The 19,292-nt window shown below is 49.7% G+C and overlaps 1 protein-coding gene across 1 annotated transcript; it reads right to left on the reverse strand.

The window, feature by feature from the left end:
- Positions 1 to 386: 386 nt before the first annotated feature.
- On the reverse strand, positions 387 to 13,737 carry HBEGF (heparin binding EGF like growth factor). Its single transcript, XM_081233071.1, has 6 exons — positions 13,415 to 13,737; positions 13,050 to 13,223; positions 8,970 to 9,147; positions 3,045 to 3,200; positions 2,167 to 2,257; positions 387 to 1,812 (listed from the first exon to the last, which is right to left on the reverse strand). Exons 1-5 carry the CDS (start codon positions 13,458 to 13,460, stop codon positions 2,185 to 2,187), a joined length of 627 nt encoding a protein of 208 aa, XP_081089197.1. The 5' UTR covers positions 13,461 to 13,737; the 3' UTR covers positions 387 to 1,812; positions 2,167 to 2,184.
- Positions 13,738 to 19,292: the final 5,555 nt, after the last annotated feature.

Genomic DNA, 19,292 nt, shown 5'->3' on the forward strand with positions numbered 1-19,292 from the left:
CAGACAGCATAGGCCCTGACGCCAGGGTCTGCCCACTGAATGGGCAGATGTCTTTCCTCGTTACAGCCAGCCCAACTTCCTGTGTGAAAGATCTATTCTCTCCTGTCTCAGAGATGGTATGATCTAAGTACTAAGACAAATGATTAGAATCAGATTACCAGTTGCAGCTCTCTCACTTACCAACTGTGTATTCTCGGGCAAGTTACCTAACCTCTCCAAGCCTCAGTTTCCGATTCTGGAAAAATGGGACAATGGTACCTCTTACATAGGGTTGTTGGGGATACTGAGATAGTATATATAAATAGGCCTGGGCTATTTATGGGCTTAGAAAATACCTACGTTAAACTAGCTCCCAGTTAAAACAAGCAGACAGAAGGCTATGGAGTAAGGGTTATCTTTATTTGAATTGCAAAGTATAAATATAAACCAGGTTTGGAAATTCAGGTTTGTAACAGTTCAGTAATGGCACCAGAAACTTCCAGAAGGGACCACGACAGCATACCTTTGTAGTTTTGGTGAGGTGGGTGGGTTTACACAAAAGCCCTCCTCACCTCCAACCTTCTCTGTAGCAATTGGTAGGTTATCAATTACTAAGAACAGTCAGCTCCAATGTTTCCTGTTCCTCCTCAGCCTTTTTCTTTGCTAATATCTTTTCTAGATTATCCTCTGCTGCATTGACCCCTGCATGGAGTAGCACCAGAAGAACGGCAGGATAAGAGAAATGTCTTGACACAAGGGACAGTGAGTTCCCACTCTGTGGACCTGGGCCCATGGAGGGTGAGGGGCCAGGAAAGCTACAGGCATGGAAGCCCAACTTCTTCTGAGACTGGGCAGGGAGAGGACACAGGGGAATACCGATATCTGTTACATCTTGACATCAGCACCTTGGGCTTTCAAAACACAAACGGTAGACACAATCGCCTAGGCAAGACTGCCGTCCAACTCATAGAGTGGATCTGACAAAGTTAATTCCTACATCCTGACCACACAGAACTCCCCCTGTGGCACTCAGATCATGGAAGATCTTCCGAAATGTGGACAGACAATAGATTACAACAGATGGATCACAGAGCCATCTCACATTTGCAGCAGAGGAGAGTAATGCTGAACCAGATGGTGGGGGATGCAGGGTGGAGGGCCAGGAAATTGCCAAAGTAACAGTCTAGGCACTTGAAATATTATTGTTAGATTGTTAAAAACTAAATAAATTAACATACATAGAATAAAATAAATATATAATTTAAGAGGCATTTTACAAACAAACAAACAAAAATAGTTGTTATTTTTCCATCTGGGTAGAAGTCCCAAAATTCAGAGTTCTCAGGTTTATGGTATTTCACAGTTAACTCATCAAATCCAGCACTGAAGGGTCCAAATGGCAGATCCCTTGGTGGCTTGCTGAGTACATGGCTTCTCAATCTTTGTTACTTTCTTCCAGTCCTCGAATCTTTCTTTCTTCCTCTCCTTTCTTTGTTTCAGGCAAAGATCCTGGAGCATATGGAATTTAACTGGCATTTTAATCCAGAAGATAAGTGTTTAAACAAACTTATGGGGGTAAGTAGGGCTTGGTGGAGGAGAATCAGAAGGGCACGAAGGTCCCTCACTTTTACTTTCTTCTGACCCAGATCCCACTGGACATATTCTGTTTGGCACTTGAAGGCTCTGGTATTTTGGCAAAGCAGTTATGGGAGGCCCAATTTAGATGGCAACTGGGGATGAAGGAATCTTCATGGCTAGTTGTGAAGTCCTTCCCCTCTGCAGAGTCTGTCATCAACTTGTATCTTCTCAGAGGTAGCAGTCCCCAGCTGATTCCTAAAGCACAAGAAGAAGGCATTTAAAAGCTGGATCCAGCTTAAGAGGTCTTAAGCGTCTCCTGGGTCCAGCTTTAAGAAGTGGAAAGATCTTCTGGGAAGGGGTGGGAAGGAGAAGAGACAAGGACGAGAGAAGCTGTCTTCTCAGGCATTGGTCTTGGGTATCTCTCTAGCAACTTCCACCCTAAGTGGAGATGCAGCACCGAGAACCTTTTTGAAAACAATTCTGCAGTGGGACCCTGACTCCATAGCAGCCTAACCCCTAATTCCTAGGTCAAGAGAAGAATTCAGCATGCCTAGAAACAGATCCAGGAAAGGTGGTGATGGTACCATTGGGCAAAGGATGGACCATTACCTTGAGCACAGGTTTCTCTCAGTGTGACGTAGTCATGCCCAATTTCACTTTCTCTTCATTTTCCACGTCATAACCTCCTCTCCTGTGGTACCTGAGGAAAGTTAAGTTTTGTGAGCAAGCTCTGCCTGCTACAGCAGGGTGCAGGTTCCAGAGCTGGTCCTTCCAAAAGATTCTGCCCAGTGATTCTCTCCATACTTGGAAAAGCCCAGAGGATACGGCAGTTCAACAGACCTCTGGCCAAAGGTCCAACTGCCCCAAAGGATGCCTGTCTCTAATGGCAGGCTACAATTTGCTAAGGACTTTCACCTTTCACCTCATTTATACAATCCTCACAACATCTTTATGAGGTAGGGGAACAGAGATTACAATCACTGAAAGATTACAACCCTTAGAAAGACAGGTGACTTGATCCAGGTCTCACAACACATGAGTTGCATGCTTGTAAATGGGCACAGAGTGCTTAGTAGGTCTCCTCAGTCTAGAATATAAGCTGGATTGAAAGCATGGCCTGGGGACTAGATGCCACAGATGTGGAAGGATACACCACCCATGCCCTGACTACCACACCATACCCTAATGCCATCAGAGAACAGAGTCAGGAAAAATAACTGTGTGAAGATGTGGCTCCATGGGTGGGTTGCTGAGCCTGCTGTGAGAAGCAGGACCTCCTATGGCCTGGCAATTTTTGCCCTGGGCTCTAGACACTGGACATATGTCATACCAGAGAAGCCAGGTTCTTGGAGAGCCTGTAGCCAGGAATGTTAGTCAGACTCCTAGCCCAGGATTTGGGAGGTTAGAGGGCTCATGTGACCATCAGGTAGAAGATCCTGGAGGAGGAGGAATAGAAGTGATTTGCGAAAACAGCCTGTAACACTCACCAAAACATGAGAAGCCCCACGATGACCAGCAGACAGACAGATGACAGCACCACGACCACCACAACCAGGATGGTCGTGTGATCATAGGTATATAAACGATTTTTCACTGGGAGGCTCAGCCCATGGCACCTCTCTCCATGGTAACCCTGGTGGCAGCTGGTCCAAAACAGAACAAAGCAGAGATGAAGTTAGTGGTTTGGCTTCACTCTTGGCAACGGGCCACCTACATAAGCCAGAGCCCACTCCTCACAGCTTCAGCCTGTCAGTCCCTAACTGTGATTCCTGTCCTTCCTCTAGCCTTCTCTAGTACAAGACTCTTTAGAAGCCCGTCTAAAGGCTCTGTGGCCTTCCTCCTTCACTCCACGCCCTCCCCTTCTTCATTCCCTTTGGTCCTCTGGCACAAAATTCCTGCTCCAGGCAGGGAAAAAGCAAAGGAGGACTGCAGGTCTTGGCTAGATTGTTCCACGTGTGGATGATTAATTACACGTGTGTTAAAATGTTCAGAGGACTTGGGCACAAGAGCTGGTGGGTTGGACTGAGGGGATTCAGTATCACTCCCTCTAGCGAGGCCCCTCAACACTCTGACCCAGAAATAAACCCAGCCTTCCCCACCAATGCTTCCAGCATCCAGTTCCTCTGCCACTGCCCAGCCTATTAATAGGCCCTGTTCCTTTGCCAGAAGTCATTTTTCTCAAGTTTCCTTCATTTAACTCCCAGCTCCCCCTGGGTGCAAGGCCCAACTTGAAAGCTGAATTTGGGCCTTTGGCCTTTGAACGCTGGGCTATCAGGCCTACTTCATCCCAGGACAAAGCAAACAAACCAAGAAAACATCTTCTTGCCTAGCTGTCCTGCCAGTACATTTTAGAATGTCAGAAAAAAACCCTTGGCTTTTCTTACTCAAGAAATAAATCAGATGGCAACTGCCTCTTCTAACACAAAACTTTTCCTGGAAGCCCTTGGGAAGACTGAGAAGTGCCCACAGTTGAATAAGCACATTCACGTCCCTTTCTTTTTTTGTGGCGGAGCTGCGCGGCTTGGCTTGTGGGATCTTAGTTCCCCGACCAGGGATTGAACCCAGGCCCTCAGCAGTGAAAGCATGGTCCTAACCACTGGACTGCCAGGGAATTCCCTCACATCCCTTTTTTTTTATCTGGGCATCCCAGAGATCCTTTGATGTAGGTAGGAGCCCATGTTACAGAAAGGCAGAGCTATTTTCCCCACAGTCACACAAGCAGGGCAGAGACACAGACACAGATTGTCTGACGGTGAGCTCAGTGTGCTGCCCACACACATCCATAAATGCCCAGTCAGGGATGCAGTGGCACTGTCTGCCTGGGGACTTTAGGCCACTAACTGCTGAAGGAAGCACCGAGAACCCAGTGGCCCTCTATTCTGAACTGCACATCCTCTGGGGAAAAGGTTAGGCACCTGGTTCCTCAGAGCAAGGAATCCCTTCTTCCTGCCGAGAGGTACCAGGAAAGTTCCAAGGAGCAGACCTATCAGACCCAGGGGCCAGGCTGCCCCTGCCTTCCTGCCCAGCACCTCTTCCTTTCCCAGCTCCTCCTGGGTGTTTCGGGGAACCACCTCACTGCAGGGTAAATGTAGGTCAGGCCCACAGCAGAGCACACAGCTCCTTAGCCAGCCTCTCCATGCATCTGTCCCATCGGCCCAGGTGGACAAAACAATGACCCCTATCCTGCCAGGACATAGAGGATGCTCTTAGGAGCACCCCTGGAAAATCACTTGTTCAAAGCACTTTACAGTTTATAAGACGCTGTCCTTATCGACTAGCTTAACTGAGACTCATAACACCCTGGTAGGCAGGTATAACCTCTTTTACATATTGAAAGACTAAGATTAGGGTCAGAGAGAGTAAATGATTTGCGAAATGTTTCACAACTAGGGAGCAGAAGGACCAAATTCCAAATTCATAGTTCTTTCCATTCTGAACAGTGTAGGTTACCCCAAGGAAACACATATCTGATGGGCTTGATGGGTTTCTGGAGCAGAAACAGAGAGCAGTCTGACTCTGCTCTCTCAGTTATTATTACTGTTATCTTGAATGATAAATAACAATGAATAGCACACATTACAGGCTTACTATGAGCCAAGTACTCTGTGCTAATTGCTTTACAAGGATCATTTCATGTAATCTTAAAAACATCTCTATGGGCTTCCCCGGTGGCGCAGTGGTTGAGAGTCCGCCTGCCGATGCAGAGCACACGGGTTCATGCCCCGGTCCGGGAAGATCCCACATGCCGCGGAGTGGCTGGGCCCGTAAGCCATGGCCACTGAGCCTGTGCGTCCGGAGCCTGTGCTCCGCAACGGGAGAGGCCACAACAGTGAGAGGCCCGTGTACCGCAAAAAAAAAAAAAAAAAAAAAAAAAAAAAAAACAACTCTATGAAGTAGGAGTTACTATCCCCATTTTAAAGTTGAAAAGACTAAGGCCAAACTTCTGTTAGATAACCTGCCCAAGATTACACAGCTAGTGAGTGGTAGAGCCAGGATTTGACCCAGCAGTCTGGCTGACTTCAGAGACTGTGCTTTCCTGCGGGGAGGGAAGGTGAAGTTGAGTCTGTTTTTCACTTCCAGCCCATCATTCAAACCCCACAGGTACTTACTCAGATGATAGAAATAAAGCTTGGCCTCAGAGTCCCGCAATTCAGTTACATAATCCCTCCACCCCCACCCTGAGTCAAAAGGATAATAATGTAAACATCCTAATATTACCCACGTCCCCCTCCCTTTGCAGACAACTCCTGGCTCCCTCCAGGGAAGGAGCATTCCAAGCATCCCAGGGTGAGGGCAAGATCGTGTGTCTTGCCCAGAGCCAGTGACCCATCAAACCGGGATGTGTTCCTCCTACCCACGTCTGTGGCCCACTTCAGAACTTGTATTACAACAGAAGCAAGGACCCTCTAGAGTACAGAGACATCTTCCAAATTGGATTTCTCCACCCCTACCCCAGGAGGTGGAGGGGGCACCATTTGGCGGAGGGGATTCAGAATACATGAGCTCCAGACTGGTCCTGCTGCTATTTCTAGCCAGGTGATCTGGAGCAAGTTACAGTCGCGTTTCCAAGCTTCAGTTTTCTCATGTGAAAGGCAGGAATAATAAATGCCTACCTCACTAGAGCTTTGTGAAGCTCAAATGAGATAATACAAATAAAAGTACTTAATAAAAGGCCAAGTCCCACATGTGTGGGAGTTACTATATAATCAGATTCCGGAGGATACTGCCCATATTCTGAGGAAGGGAGCACCAAAGTCAGACGGAGCCAAAGAGAAGGGGGCTCGCCATTCCTTCTTGGCATCTGGGCAGTGAGGCCAAGTAGAGCCTTCAGGCCTGTCTCTCTTCCAGCTCTGAGTCCTTGTCAGGCTAACCGTCCCCAGGTTTCCTCCAGCCACAGGAAACTTTGTAGCCAGTTTCTGGGTCAGCAGCTCATCAGGAGCCCCAGGAAACTGCTCTTTGAGGGCAACTTTTGGCTGGTGACACAAAAGGGTTTTCCTGTGGGTGATGGCTGCAGAGGGCTGGTTTAGGAAGCTGGCCAGCCTCAAGCTCACCACGGCAGCCTGACACACCCGGCTGGTGGTTGCTGGGTCTGGAGGCAAGAAGGAGCCACAAAGCGTCCCAGATGTAGGTGTCCAGATGTCACATTCTCCCAAACCAGGAGCTCTGTGTCTTCTTGCTGCCTGCTGCCCTGAGTACCAAGGGCTGGAGGCAGGAGGCTGCCAAGCCAGACACAGAATCCAGCCCCTTGAAAATCTGCCTAGGAAGCAGACACAGAGTCTTCACATCAGACTCCATGCTCTTCAATTAGAAAAAGCCTTGGGAGACCTCTAGTATAATAGCTGCCCTCTGTAAAATCATGCTTCAACTCTGTAAGAACAGACAGGGAAGAAGGACGCAATCCAACACCCAGTGCAGCCTGGGGGCATGAAAAGCACGTTGGACCGGAAGTCAGGCACCTGAGTGCCTGTCCTGTTTCCACATACTTTATTTAGCTGTTGATCTCAGACAAATCACTTCCTACTTCTGGGCTCCAGTTTCCTCATCTTTCAAGTACAGACAGCAAGCCCTGCCTACCCAGCAGAGGGCTTTTGAGAATACAGGGCTGTATTTTCCCGTCCCCTAGAATAGCTGGCACCAAGTAGGTGCTCAATAGAGAGCTGTTGGGCTCAACTCATATTAAATGTAAACTGTAAAGCTCCAGGGCAAAGGAAGGAAGGCACTGTCACAGTTACCATCACCATCTCTAGGGCCATCTTGACCCTGGACACCATTAGCTAGGTTCTCTGGGTTTAGGTGGTCAGTCAAGCTCAGCTCTCCAGGAGAGAAACCTTAAAAGGGTTCTCAGCTGAGCGGTGGAAGTCTGTCCACCAACGCCCTGGACCAGTTCGGCCCAGACAGATTTCTGGCCTTGATCCATCTTGACTACACTCAGAGTCACTGCCTCCACCCTGTGCTAATGAGGCCAGTTTACAAATTTAGGACAAACATTCCCTGCCCTGTCTCAAGACTGCTGGAAGAATAATTTGGGGACTGTCTAGGTCACTCTTTTTTTTTTTTTTTAACATCTTCATTGGAGTGTAATTGCTTTACAATATTGTGTTAGTTTCTGCTGTATAACAAAGGGAATCAGCTATATGTATACATATATCCTCATACTTCCTCCCTCTTGCGTCTCCCTCCCACTCTCTAGGTCACTCTTAAGCAACCCTTCCGATACCAAGCTCTTGACAAGGATATGAAAGGAGAGGACACACAAGTGACTGTAGACATAGAGGAGAGTGATGGGTCTGTCTGACAATTGCCAAATACAGGGCAACTCTGCTATATGAGATCAGATGGGACAAGGAAGCTTTAAAAAAAAACCCAAAGGATCTGTACCAATCACAGCAGAAGAGATGCGAGGCAGCCAGCCTTCTTGACAGGCTGGGAAGCGGTGTGCACACAGCAATCTCCTGACTCTGTCCAGAGCCTCCCAGATCACAGAGGCTGCCACTCCACAGAAACTCAGGCCCAGCAGAAGAGAGTGCATGTTTACAGCCTGATGTGGGTGTTGGTCTCAGGCACAGTGGCGACATTATGCCTGCCACAGAGCATGGCAGTGTCGTCATCCCTGAGGGGTTGCCAAGGCAGCCATTTGCTGGGCTTGGCCTAGCAGAGTGGCTGGGGAACCCATGGCCTCTCCACCCACACCCCTGCCCAGGGAAGGGGTGGTGCTGCCTGACCGGGGGCTGATGCCTACTGAGTTGGGTTCCATTTTCCGTTAATCTTACACAAAGGAAGTGTTCTCCCACCCTCATAGCCAAAGGTCAATACCCACCATGTCCCCCACCTCCTGGCCCTCGCCAGGGTGAGGAAGAAGGGAGGAGGGGCTTCTCCCTGCTCCCACAATGATTGCTTTCTCTACAGTCCTGCCATGTCTTAGAATCAACCCACATTTGCTCATTCACATGCACATATGTCTGAGTACACATACCTGCATAGCACATATCCAAATGCACCTCATACCTACCTGCAGGACTTGGGAAAGAAGACCACGGGAGCTCCACTCTACGCAGGAGCCCCACTCTGCCATGTTTCCTACTGGCTTCTCCCATCTGGAGTAGGGCATGAGGCAGAAATGAAGAACCTGCCTTCAGGTGTCAGCTCTCCTAGCGTGTGCTCATTTCTGAGCAAGCAGGAAATGCCCCCAAAGATGAAAGAGCGTCACAAACCCACGCCACAGGAAATTGCATCCTGCTGGGGGGAGCCCCTTCCGCTGACTAAAAATATTTCCCCTCCTCCCAACTTCCTCCCAGAGGTTGAGAAGAAACTGGGTGGATTTATGAATTCAAGGAACAGTGACAACCAGGAACAGCCACCAGGCTGACAAAGAGTGAGCTGTTAACAGTCAGCCCTGGGGAAGGGACACTTACATGCAGGATGGAGCCCGGAGCTCCTTCACATATTTGCATTCTCCATGGATGCAGAAGTCCTTGTATTTCCGTAGACATGGATCTCTCTTCTTCCCAAACCCCTTGCCTTTCTTCTTTCTTTTCCCACGCTCCTCCTTGCTCGGTGTGGCCAGAGCTTGTGGCTTGGAAGAGAAAGCAGCTGCAGTAGAAAAGTACCCTGTTAAGTCTTTGACTTCCTCAGGGGAAAAAATCAGAACAGCACAGTGTCTGGAAGGACGTTTTGATCCTACCTGAAGTCAGAGGCCTGGGAAGGCCTCTCGGCTCAGTGCCTCCCAAAAGCTGAAGGAAGACTGGGCAGAACTCCCAAAAGTGGTGGAGGAAGTAGAGGCTGGGGGGTCCCAAGGAAGGCATTTCATAAACTCAGTTTAAGAACCTCATTCTATGGACTTGAGGACACGGGGAGGGGGAAGGGTAAGCTGGGACGAAGTGAGACAGTGGCAGTGACATATATACACTACCAAATGTAAAATAGATAGCTAGTGGGAAGCAGCCGCATAGCACAGGGAGATCAGCTCGGTGCTTTGTGACCACCTAGAGGGGTGGGATAGGGAGGGTGGGAGGGAGATGTAAGAGGGAGGGGACAAGGGGATGTATGTATATGTATAGCTGATTCCCTTTGTTATACAGCAGAAACTAACACACCATTGTAAAGCAATTATACTCCAATAAAGATGTTAAAAAAAAAAAGACTACTGGGTCCAAGTGACACTAAAAAAAAAAACAAAAAAGCACCTCATTCTAAGAATGCTAGCTTTTGTTGAGTAACTGCATATGATGGGGCAATTCTACTAACCTCACCCCCACCCCACTGTCCATCCTCATCTCCTACTCCCCCACGTCCACTTGGTTCTATTTTGGCTTTAAATCAGCCTCATTTCCTGATGCTGCACTCAGTGACCCATTTGCAGGAAGACAGCGTCAGAGATAAAAATTGCTTCTGGAGAAGGTACTTGGAGGGTATTTTAGAGGGAAGAGGCTCCTAAAATAAGAACAGTACCCATGTTCAGGTGGTCCCCTCTGGGGTACCCATTAGCAGCAGCGGACCATGAGCCCAGAGCAGAACTAGGCTCAGGGACAGCAAGCAGGCCACCTCTGGTCAGAGATTTGCTGTTTCAACTTTTTAAATTTTTTTTAATTTAAAAAATATTTTTATTGATCTATAGTTGATTTACAATAGTGTGCTAATTTCAAAGAGCCTTGCTTTTTTGACATCAAGCAAAATATTTACCCTGCTCTGTGTGCTATTTGCAGCTCACCACTTCTCTCAAAGGTCCATTTACATTTATCCCCAGATGTCCTGTTTATAGCTCCCTAGGATGGGGAGTACAGTGCACAAGAAGCAGAAAGATGGAAAGTAAAGAACTATCAGAAGGAACTAGAACAATGATAACTCTCCCCATTCTTTCCACACTTAAAAAGGGAAAAACAACCTCACACAGACATCCAGCTGGGACTGATCATGGGCTATGCCCATCAGCCCAGGGGTCTGACACAAGTCTCCCCTCCCTTGTCCCAGCAGAAAAAAAGGTGCCTGCTGTCTATGGCTATAGCCACATGTCTGGTAGAAGGATGAACGTCATACATTAGACTGGAGTCCTAAGATCCTCAAGGTGGAATTGACTTCAAAAAATATGGCTTTCCATTTTCAGTTAAAAAACTTGAGGTCCCGAAAGGCAGTGACTTGCCCAAGGTCCTACAGGTTTGGGATCTGAAATGTGGTCTCTGGACTCCATATCCAGTGCTCTTTCCCAACACACCAAGCTGCCTCACACAACCCAGTCCCCTCTTCCAGACAAGCCTAGAGCACCTGGGATGCTGAGCCAGGAATGAGACAATGAATGGGCTCTGAAGTCAGCAGGCCCATGCTCGAATTTCAGCCATGTGATCTTGGGCAAGTCACTTAATCTCTCTGAACCCTGGAGCTCTTGGTAAAAAGTGGAGAACAGGTGTTCCTATCTCAGAGGGTTGCAGCAAGGATTAATCAATCCACAATAACATGTTAGGTGCCTAGAATACAGGAGGCACTTAATAAATGGTAACAGTTATTTATTTTAGGTGATAGGATCCCTACACCTGAAAAATAGTCTTTGCCCAGCAAACCCAAGAAAAAGGAAGAGGCAGATGCCAGTAGTAGTCCCATAGACTCTTGTTTCCTCTGGTGCAGACCCAGGCCCTTTCAGAACTCAGAAGGTGAGGCAGATGCTCAGAGGAAACCAATGACCATGGCTGTGGTGAAATTGAGGCAGGAGGGCCCGGCCGATCAGAAAAAGGAGGGAGAGGGACTTCCCTGGTGGCGCGGTGGTTAAGAATCCACCTGCCAATGCAGGGGACACGGGTTCGAGCCCTGGTCCAGGAAGATCCCACATGCCGTGGAGCAACTAAGACTGTGCGCCACAACTACTGAGCCTGCACTCTAGAGCCCATGAGCCACAACTACTGAGCCTGTGTGCCCCAACTACTGAAGCCCACATGCCTAAAGCCCGCGCTCTGCAACAAGAGAAGCCACCGTAATGAGAAGCCTGCACACCACAATGAAGAGTAGCCCCTGCTCTCTGCAACTAGAGAAAGCCTGCACGCAGCAATGAAGACCCAGCACAGCCAAAAATAAATAAATAAATAAATAAATTTATTTTTTAAAAAACAGAAAAGGGAGGGAGAGAGTGACAGGGTGACAGCCAGGCTCCTGCCTGGGAGAGGGAGCAGTGAGTCAGGTCTGCAGAGCTAGGAGGAGCAGCTGTGTGGGTGGAGGGTGAGTCACAGCCCAGCTCTGCCCTGCCTATGAGGAGAGGGCCAGGAGAATCCAGGTTGTTCAGGCCAGGAGTGACCCCCAGAGGGCCACTGTGAGAGGATGGAAGGTGGGAACCCAGCCTCAGCTTTGGAGCAGACCCTTGATGTATACTAAATAGAGATAGCACCTAAGGGAAGCTCTGGGTAAGGAAGAAGGGTGGCAGAGAAGCAGACAGAGCTAGAACAGGTGGGTATCTTTCCAACCAAATATAGTCATTCTGGGGCTCCAGGGCTCAGTCCCTGCTCCACCCTTAAGAATCTCTGCAGGTGACTGGGGGCAAGGAAGCAGGCAATACTGGAGGCTCTGGACTCTGCTCTGTGCTTGTATTTACTTAGCCACAGCACCTCTGCTGGTTGAAGGATCCCATTTGGCCCTTCCTCCCCTGGAGTCTCTCTCAGGGACTCAAGGTGGTCAGGAAGTATCCAGGCTTGTGTAGGATTTGTAGACACCCAGCATATCAATACAGCTCTCTAGGGACCCAGTGCTCACCATTCACAGCCTCCCGAGGAGGTGCTGGCCTAACCTGAGGGGGGACCAAGTGCTCCTCGTTCCCCTGTTTCCCCAACCTGGAGACAGGTGGATGGAGGAGACTAACACTGCACACCTTGTATGTGCCTAGCATCTCCACATCTGTTACCTTATTTATTTATTAATTTTTTTTGCGGTACACGGGCCTCTCACTGTTGTGGCCTCTCCCTTTGCAGAGCACAGGCTCCGGACGCGCAGGCTCAGTGGCCATGGCTCACGGGCCTAGCCACTCCGCGGCATGTGGGATCTTCCCGGACCAGGGCACAAACCCATGTCCCCTGCATCGGCAGGCGGACTCTCAACCACTGCGCCACCAGGGAAGCCCTGTTACCTTATTTTATACATAATAGTCAGTTGATGTGGGAATTAGGACTTGTGCACATTTTTTCATAGAAACTCTAAGGAAAGCATCTCAACCATTCCTTGTTCCTATCACCCAGCTTACCTCAGAGGAATGTACCAACCCCACACACCTTGCCTGTTTCAGTTTGCCTCAGAGTATCCAGAAAGGCAGCAACGTGGCATGTGAGACCACGTTGGGCAAGAAAGACAACAGGATCTACATTCTAGGACCCCCCAGTGAGTTTGTCAGGCCATGCGGCTTTTCCTTGAGGTCCTCCATGAAAACCCCCAAACCATACGTGTGCCCAATCGGCATAAATGCCAGGTCCACTTATTCTTCAACTGTCCACGGGGGTCCGAGGATGGGCATCCCTCACACCCACCTCTGAAAAGGTCCAGGTCTGTCTTTTCCAAGTCCAGGACTTCCCGGCCTCGACCACCTCCCGGGGGCAGCAGCTGGTCCGTAGATTGAGTAGGGGAGTCCAGATTGCTGGTTCCAGCCGCCAGCCCTCTTCGAAGCCGCTCCAGGCTGTCGCCGGTCACCAACGCCGAGAGCACTGCGGGTGAGGGGCGAGGCCGCTTCAGACCCCCCGCCCAGACCCCCGTCGCCACGTACCGCTGCCGGCGCCCGCCTGCCAGGGAGCACGGGCCCCACCAAGTGGCCCGCGCCGGGGGCGCTGCAGCGATCTTCCTCCGTGTCCCCTGCAGAGCGTCCCCATCCCCCTCCGACCCCCGGCAGCCCTCTTACCTGCAGCCAGAAAGAGCTTCAGTACCACCGACGGCAGCAGCTTCATGGTCCCGGACTCGGCGGAGGCGGCGAGGCAGCAATCACTTTGGAGGCGGCGGCCACCGGGCGCTGGCACGGGAGCCGGGCGGGAGGAGCTCAGGAGATCCTGCCGGGCACGTTCTGCTGCCGGCCTCTGTGGGCAAGCCTGGCTGGGATCTGCGAGGAGCTCGCGGCCGCTGGGCGTCTCTGTATTCACTCCGTCTGTCCGTCCGCCCGAGCCCTTGAGCCTCAGTCAGTATGGCCAGCTGCCTTCCGCGCGCAGCTCCCTCGGTAGACTGAGCGCTCCCGGGCTTGCGGCCGGGAATAAGGCTCCTGGAAGCGCCGAGGCTCCGCCTCGCCCCCTGCCGCCCCGCCCCCGCTCCTCCCGCGCTGGGACTCCCGCCCGGCTCCAGGCGCCTGCCACCCAGCCCCGGACCCCGTGGGCGAGGCTGGGAAAAGGGGCAGGAGAAGGGGGCGGCGCTCACATATTTTGGGACTAGGCCAGGGCAGCCGCGGCCTGACTGTGGGTAGGACTGCTGACCGGCAGGTGGCGGGGACCAGCTCCTACCTTTCCCCATATGCTTGTCACGCTGCAGCCTTGGGACTGCTGAGCTGCGCTTCGCCCTTGGACACCCCTCATTCCTTCCTCTCTTCCAGGCCTGGTCCCTCCGGTCATCCCTGCTCTAAACCAGAGATCTCCACCCATGTCATCTTCTGAGCTTCAGAAACCTTCTTCTTTGCCTACCGATAAATCAAGTAGTAAATAATAACTAATTCATTTATAATTTAAAATTAGACACATGAATGCCAGGAGGTCTTGTGAGCCCAAGGTTACCAGAGTTGCAGTTGCAGGCACCTGGTATCAACCCAGCAAAAGCAAAGAAAGTTAGTAGTATTCTTCCAGCCACTGGAGTGGCTTCTCCCCATCTTTGTCCCAGAGGACATTGTCTCCATTAGGATTTTTGAACTATTTAGTATAATTCCCAGGCTTCTGGTATTGGAGAGACACAGGCTGTGAAACAAGCCTCCTACTTTTCCTTGCCTTTGAACACCACCTTCTTCTCCAACATAAAAGCTGAGTCCCCTCCCACAGGACCCAGTTGGCTAGCCTAGGTTGCCACGTTCAACAGGTGCCAGGAGATTGATGTGTTTTTCTTCCAACTTATGAATTTTTACAGGGGTCTTCTGGAGTCAATGTCCTGACCCAAAGAAATGACTCAGTAGGCATTTCAGCTCCCAGGGACACTCTGGGACGGGAGTTGTATGACACAGGGCTGGGTTGGCATTCAGAGCCCTCAAATTGTGCCAGATAGAGCTGCTTGCCTGATTCAGCCCATGTGTAGGGATAAAAACAGGCCTGCTATTTATACATAGTCTATCCCACTCTCCCTCCCCATCCCCACTTCTGCAGGGGTCAATGGGGCTCTTCCCTCTTAACTTGTCCCTAGCAACTCTCCCTAGGTTTAGGTTTCCATAATGCCCTGGAATCACTACAGATCTAAGCTGGAATCCTAACTTTGCTTCTTACTGTGTGACCTTGGACAAGATATTTAATCTCACTGAGTCTCAGTTTCCACATCTCTCAAATGGGAATAACAATAATAATAATGCCTACTTTGTAGAGAGCTTCGTGAAGATTGAACGAGGGAACACATATAGAGCAGTTAGTACAGAGCCAGACATATTGTCATAAATGTGACCTATTATTATCATTATTATTATTAATCATTCTATACTGACTGTTCCATTTCCTTAGAGGCCTCTTTTCTCTCCCTTCCCCATGGGTCTGAGGCTCCATGTGTGGTTGAGCTGGTTTTTAGGAGGAAGCTCACCTGTCACCTATTTGGCCAAGTGCCACTATGGGATTGTTCCTTTTGGTCATCAGTATTGGGCCTAGGACCTCAGTAGATTGTCACCACCCAGGCCACACCTTCATTCTCCCTCAGCAGCTGCCTGACAGCCTGCTTCCCCAAACGAACCCACCTTGGGGTCAGGGCTCTCTCCAGGGGAGGGTGAAGGGAAACACTTCCTGACACACAGCCAAGTCACCCCCTTCCCCTCACCACTGCCAATTTCACACCCTGCTCTCCTGTCCCAGCCTGCCTCTCCCTTCACACACTCTGACCTTCCGCCTTCTCACCCTCACATCAGTCTTAGCGCATTCATGGGGCAACTCCAAGCTTTCATCACACCTGTGAGCCTCACCCCAGCTAGGTTTGTGTGTCAGCCAGGTTTTATGGGAAGGACCTGCAAAAAGAATACAAAGGGCCTGGAATGGTTTGGGGACAGTCACTTCTCTCAGAACTTTGGGTGTCCTCTAATCAGAAAAAGGAATCACGATTCATGCTGGGGCAAAGTCCTTAACTCATTTATTCCACAAACAATCACTGAACACTTTTCAGGCACTAGGGACACAGCAATAAATAAGACAGCCAAGGATATGCTTTTATGGAGCTTGCACTCTACCGTAGGGGGAGACAGGCAACACATTAAGAAAATTACAAAGGAAACTAGATCCTATGATGACAAGCGCTAAGATGAAAGTTAAAATTCAATGATATACTATAGGATGCTGTGTCCCAGTGCTTGGGACAACACGTTAGACTTGGTAACTGATTAGCAAAGGTCTCTCTGAGCCTGTGACCTGTAAGCTGATGCTTGAATAAGCAGAAGGAACCAGACTTGTGATGATCCATTGCCAAAGTATTCTAAGCCGTGCAAATAGGGCAAAAACTCTGAGATGGGAACAAGCTTGGAGCACTCAGGGAACAGCAAGAAGGCCAGAAAGGAGGGAGGGTTATGAGATAACATTGAAGCAAAGGCTAGTGACAGATAACAGAGAATGTTACAGGACCAAGGTAGATGCTGGATTTTATTCCCTATCACTGAGCATCAAAGGAGAGACATCAGTGAGAAAGCACAGTTATGCAGGATTCTTTCACCTCTTCCCCTTTCTCTATGCAGGCCTCTCTACCCCACCTGCTCTCTGGCAGTCAAGTGCCAGGGACACACTCCTGAGGAAGCAGACAGGCCACTCTTCTTTCCCTGACTATCTGTGGACCATGGGCAACTGAGGCTTAGAAACCTACTGGCCCTGGGCCACTAGTGAGTCACAGGGGGGCAAATCCACAGCAGAAACTTTGGCATCCTGCTTCCCAGCTCTGTGCTGGGTTCCCAGGACTCTGGAAAGACTGGCTCCTTGGGACACTGTCACTGACTCAGCTAGGCCATACAGACCTTCATTTAGGGAGAGCACTTGCAAGCCAGTGGGGAGGAGGTGCTGGCGGTGACAAGAAATGGGAGAAGGGGACTTGGAGAGGGGACCCACCTGAGTCCCTTCCCCACTGTGGCTGAGATGTCTATGCTAATAGATTGGTTCTCCCACACCTGGCTATGCATCAGAATTACCTGGGAATTTATTTAAGATAAAGAGGTCCTCCTAATTCAAAACTTCCTGGGGTGGGTCCCGAGCATTTACACTTTCGGCAGGTAATTCTGACATCAGCCAGTTTATGAAGCACTGGTCTGCATAATTAGGATAACAAGTTAAGCATCTGAACAAAATCTGAACCTCTGAGGCAGAGGCAGAAGAACTTTAAGTAATGACACTTCCCATGTGCTCATGATCTTGCGTGATCCTCATAACTGCCCTAAGACTAGATACTCCACCCTATTTTAAAGGGGTGAGGCTAAAAACAGGTGAGTAACAGCCCAAGGCCACCCAGTTAGTAAGAATCTCAGCCCCAATTAGAATTCATCTCTTTTTCCTCTGCCTGTGCTCTTAAGCCCAACACTACTCTGAACAAATGCATGAGACAATGGCCGCCCTCTCTCTGCCTCTACCGACAATAGCATCCTCAGCTTTACTGAGGCTCAGTGCTCCATCTGTCTTGGGGGGAGGTGTTAAGAATCTCTGCCTCACAGACTGGAGGGAGGCCTAGGTAAGGGCAGCAGGGCAGCTAGTGAAATGGGTACACTCCTGGGAGCCAGACTGCCACGGGTTCAAATTTAGGTTCTGCTATTTTTCTAGCTTTCTAACTTTGGACATGTTAGTCAATTTCTCTGATCTACAGTTTGCTTATCTGTAAAATGGGGATAATAATAGTAGCAGAATATGATGCCTGGCCCATAGTAGGTGCTTACTTGGTGACAGCTGCAGTTAGGACCAAATGCTTCCTTCTTTCTTTCTTCCTTTCCCCCTTCCTTCCTTTCTTCCTTCATTTCTCCCTCCCATTCTTTGTTCCTTTCTTCCTCCCTCCTTTCCTTCCAGTGGGAATTTAGTAAGGTGCTGCTTTCACCTGGGCCAGTCATCCTCAGTTGAAGTGGTCCCTCTCTGCTGCGAGATGGCCATTCTTACCAATGAGTTGGTGGATCTGCAAGGCCACTCAAAGTTTTAGAAACCTCTACCCAAGAAAGCAGCCCTCATCGCTCAGAGAGAAGTATGTGCCCCCTGGGGGATGGGATTCAGCTGCCTTCTCCTTCCATTCTTTTTTTTTTTTTTTTTTTTTTTTTGCGGTACGTGGGCCTCTCACTGTTGTGGCCTCTCCCGTTGCGGAGCACAGGCTCCGGATGCACAGGCTCAGCGGCCATGGCTCACGGGCCCAGCTGCTCCGCGGCATATGGGATCCTCCCGGACCGGGGCACGAACCCGTATCCCCTGCATCGGCAGGCGGACTCTCAACCACTGCGCCACCAGGGAGGCCCTCTCCTTCCATTCTGACCAGAAAAGTGAGCCCCAAGTAGACCCAGAACTTGGCTGGCTGGGAATAATGGAGGGGCTCCTCCACTGAGGGTACTTCTATCACCAAGTGGCCATGAGCCCAGTTACCCAAACTTGGAAGCTCAGGGTAAGGGGTCATTTCTTCTACCCCAGGCTGATTTCTCTCATCCGCATCTCTATCCCCATCAGAGCCAGTTGATCAGGCAATTTGGGGGGGTGCAGCGGGATTTGAACTCAGGCCTGACCTTTGGAGTCCCCTGGCACCTCCTATGCTGACTGGGGCCCCTGGAGGAAGTGCCAGATAATACTTCTTGTGCACCTGGGTGTAGGAGGCTCTTATGTCTCATGGCCTGGGGTCAAGATCCATTTGAATAGGATGATAGATAGGAATGGATGAGGTGGGGGGGGTGTTACGGGGACATCTGAAATCCCTGTCATCCCCAGAAGATGTTGAGGAAAGGATATTTATGACGTGCTTGGCGAACGCCTGGATTCCAAGCCATCCTCCTCTATTTCTGTGGCTTCAAGAGATTTAAATCTCCAGTCCCAGGACTTTACTTACCCCTTCCATCATCCCCTAGCACAGATGGCTCACTGGAGAGACAGGCAAGTGATTCTCATCCATCGCACAACCCGCCTCCTTCCTTAAGCCTCAGGTTCCTCCATATAAAATGAAGGTTTGAAACAATTGTTCTGTATTCAGGCACTGGCCAGTGATGTCCAGAGTGAATTGTTGGTGTGAAAAGTCTTGCTGAGACAATTCTATGACGATCAACAGTGCCTGATCTACAGGGTGTGATAACTTTCTCTCTGTGTCTCAGCTTCTTCATCTTCAGATGGGGGGAGAATAACAATCTACTTAGGGGGTTCTTGTGACAATTGAAGGGGATAGCATCTCTGAAAATGCTTGGTGAAAGGGAAAGCCCTATATAAATAGGTCAGTACTATTATTAACGTCTCCAGAGCTCAGCCTTGGAACGAGGTCACATCACATCCTGTACCAGGAATGTATAAGTTTGGTTCCTCTTAGAAATGTGGTCACAGAGCTGCAATTTAACAATATCCATTTGCTCTTTTTAAATTAAATTAAATTTTATTTTATTTTTCTTGACCACGCCACGTGGCTTGCGGGATCTTAGT

This window comes from Mesoplodon bidens (assembly GCF_964165515.1).
Source record: "Mesoplodon bidens genome assembly, chromosome: 4".
Classification (NCBI taxonomy): domain Eukaryota; kingdom Metazoa; phylum Chordata; class Mammalia; order Artiodactyla; family Ziphiidae; genus Mesoplodon; species Mesoplodon bidens.

Coding starts and splice junctions, on each gene's coding strand:
- HBEGF (XM_081233071.1), bottom strand. CDS start 13,460: ATGAAGCTGCTGCCGTCGGTGGTACTGAAGCTCTTTCTGGCTGCAG. Junction 3,201..8,969: donor CTCCGGGCTCCATCCTGCAT/GTAAGTGTCCCT, acceptor GTTTTGGACCAG/CTGCCACCAGGGTTACCATG. Junction 2,258..3,044: donor GTGGGGCTTCTCATGTTTTG/GTGAGTGTTACA, acceptor AACTTTCCTCAG/GTACCACAGGAGAGGAGGTT.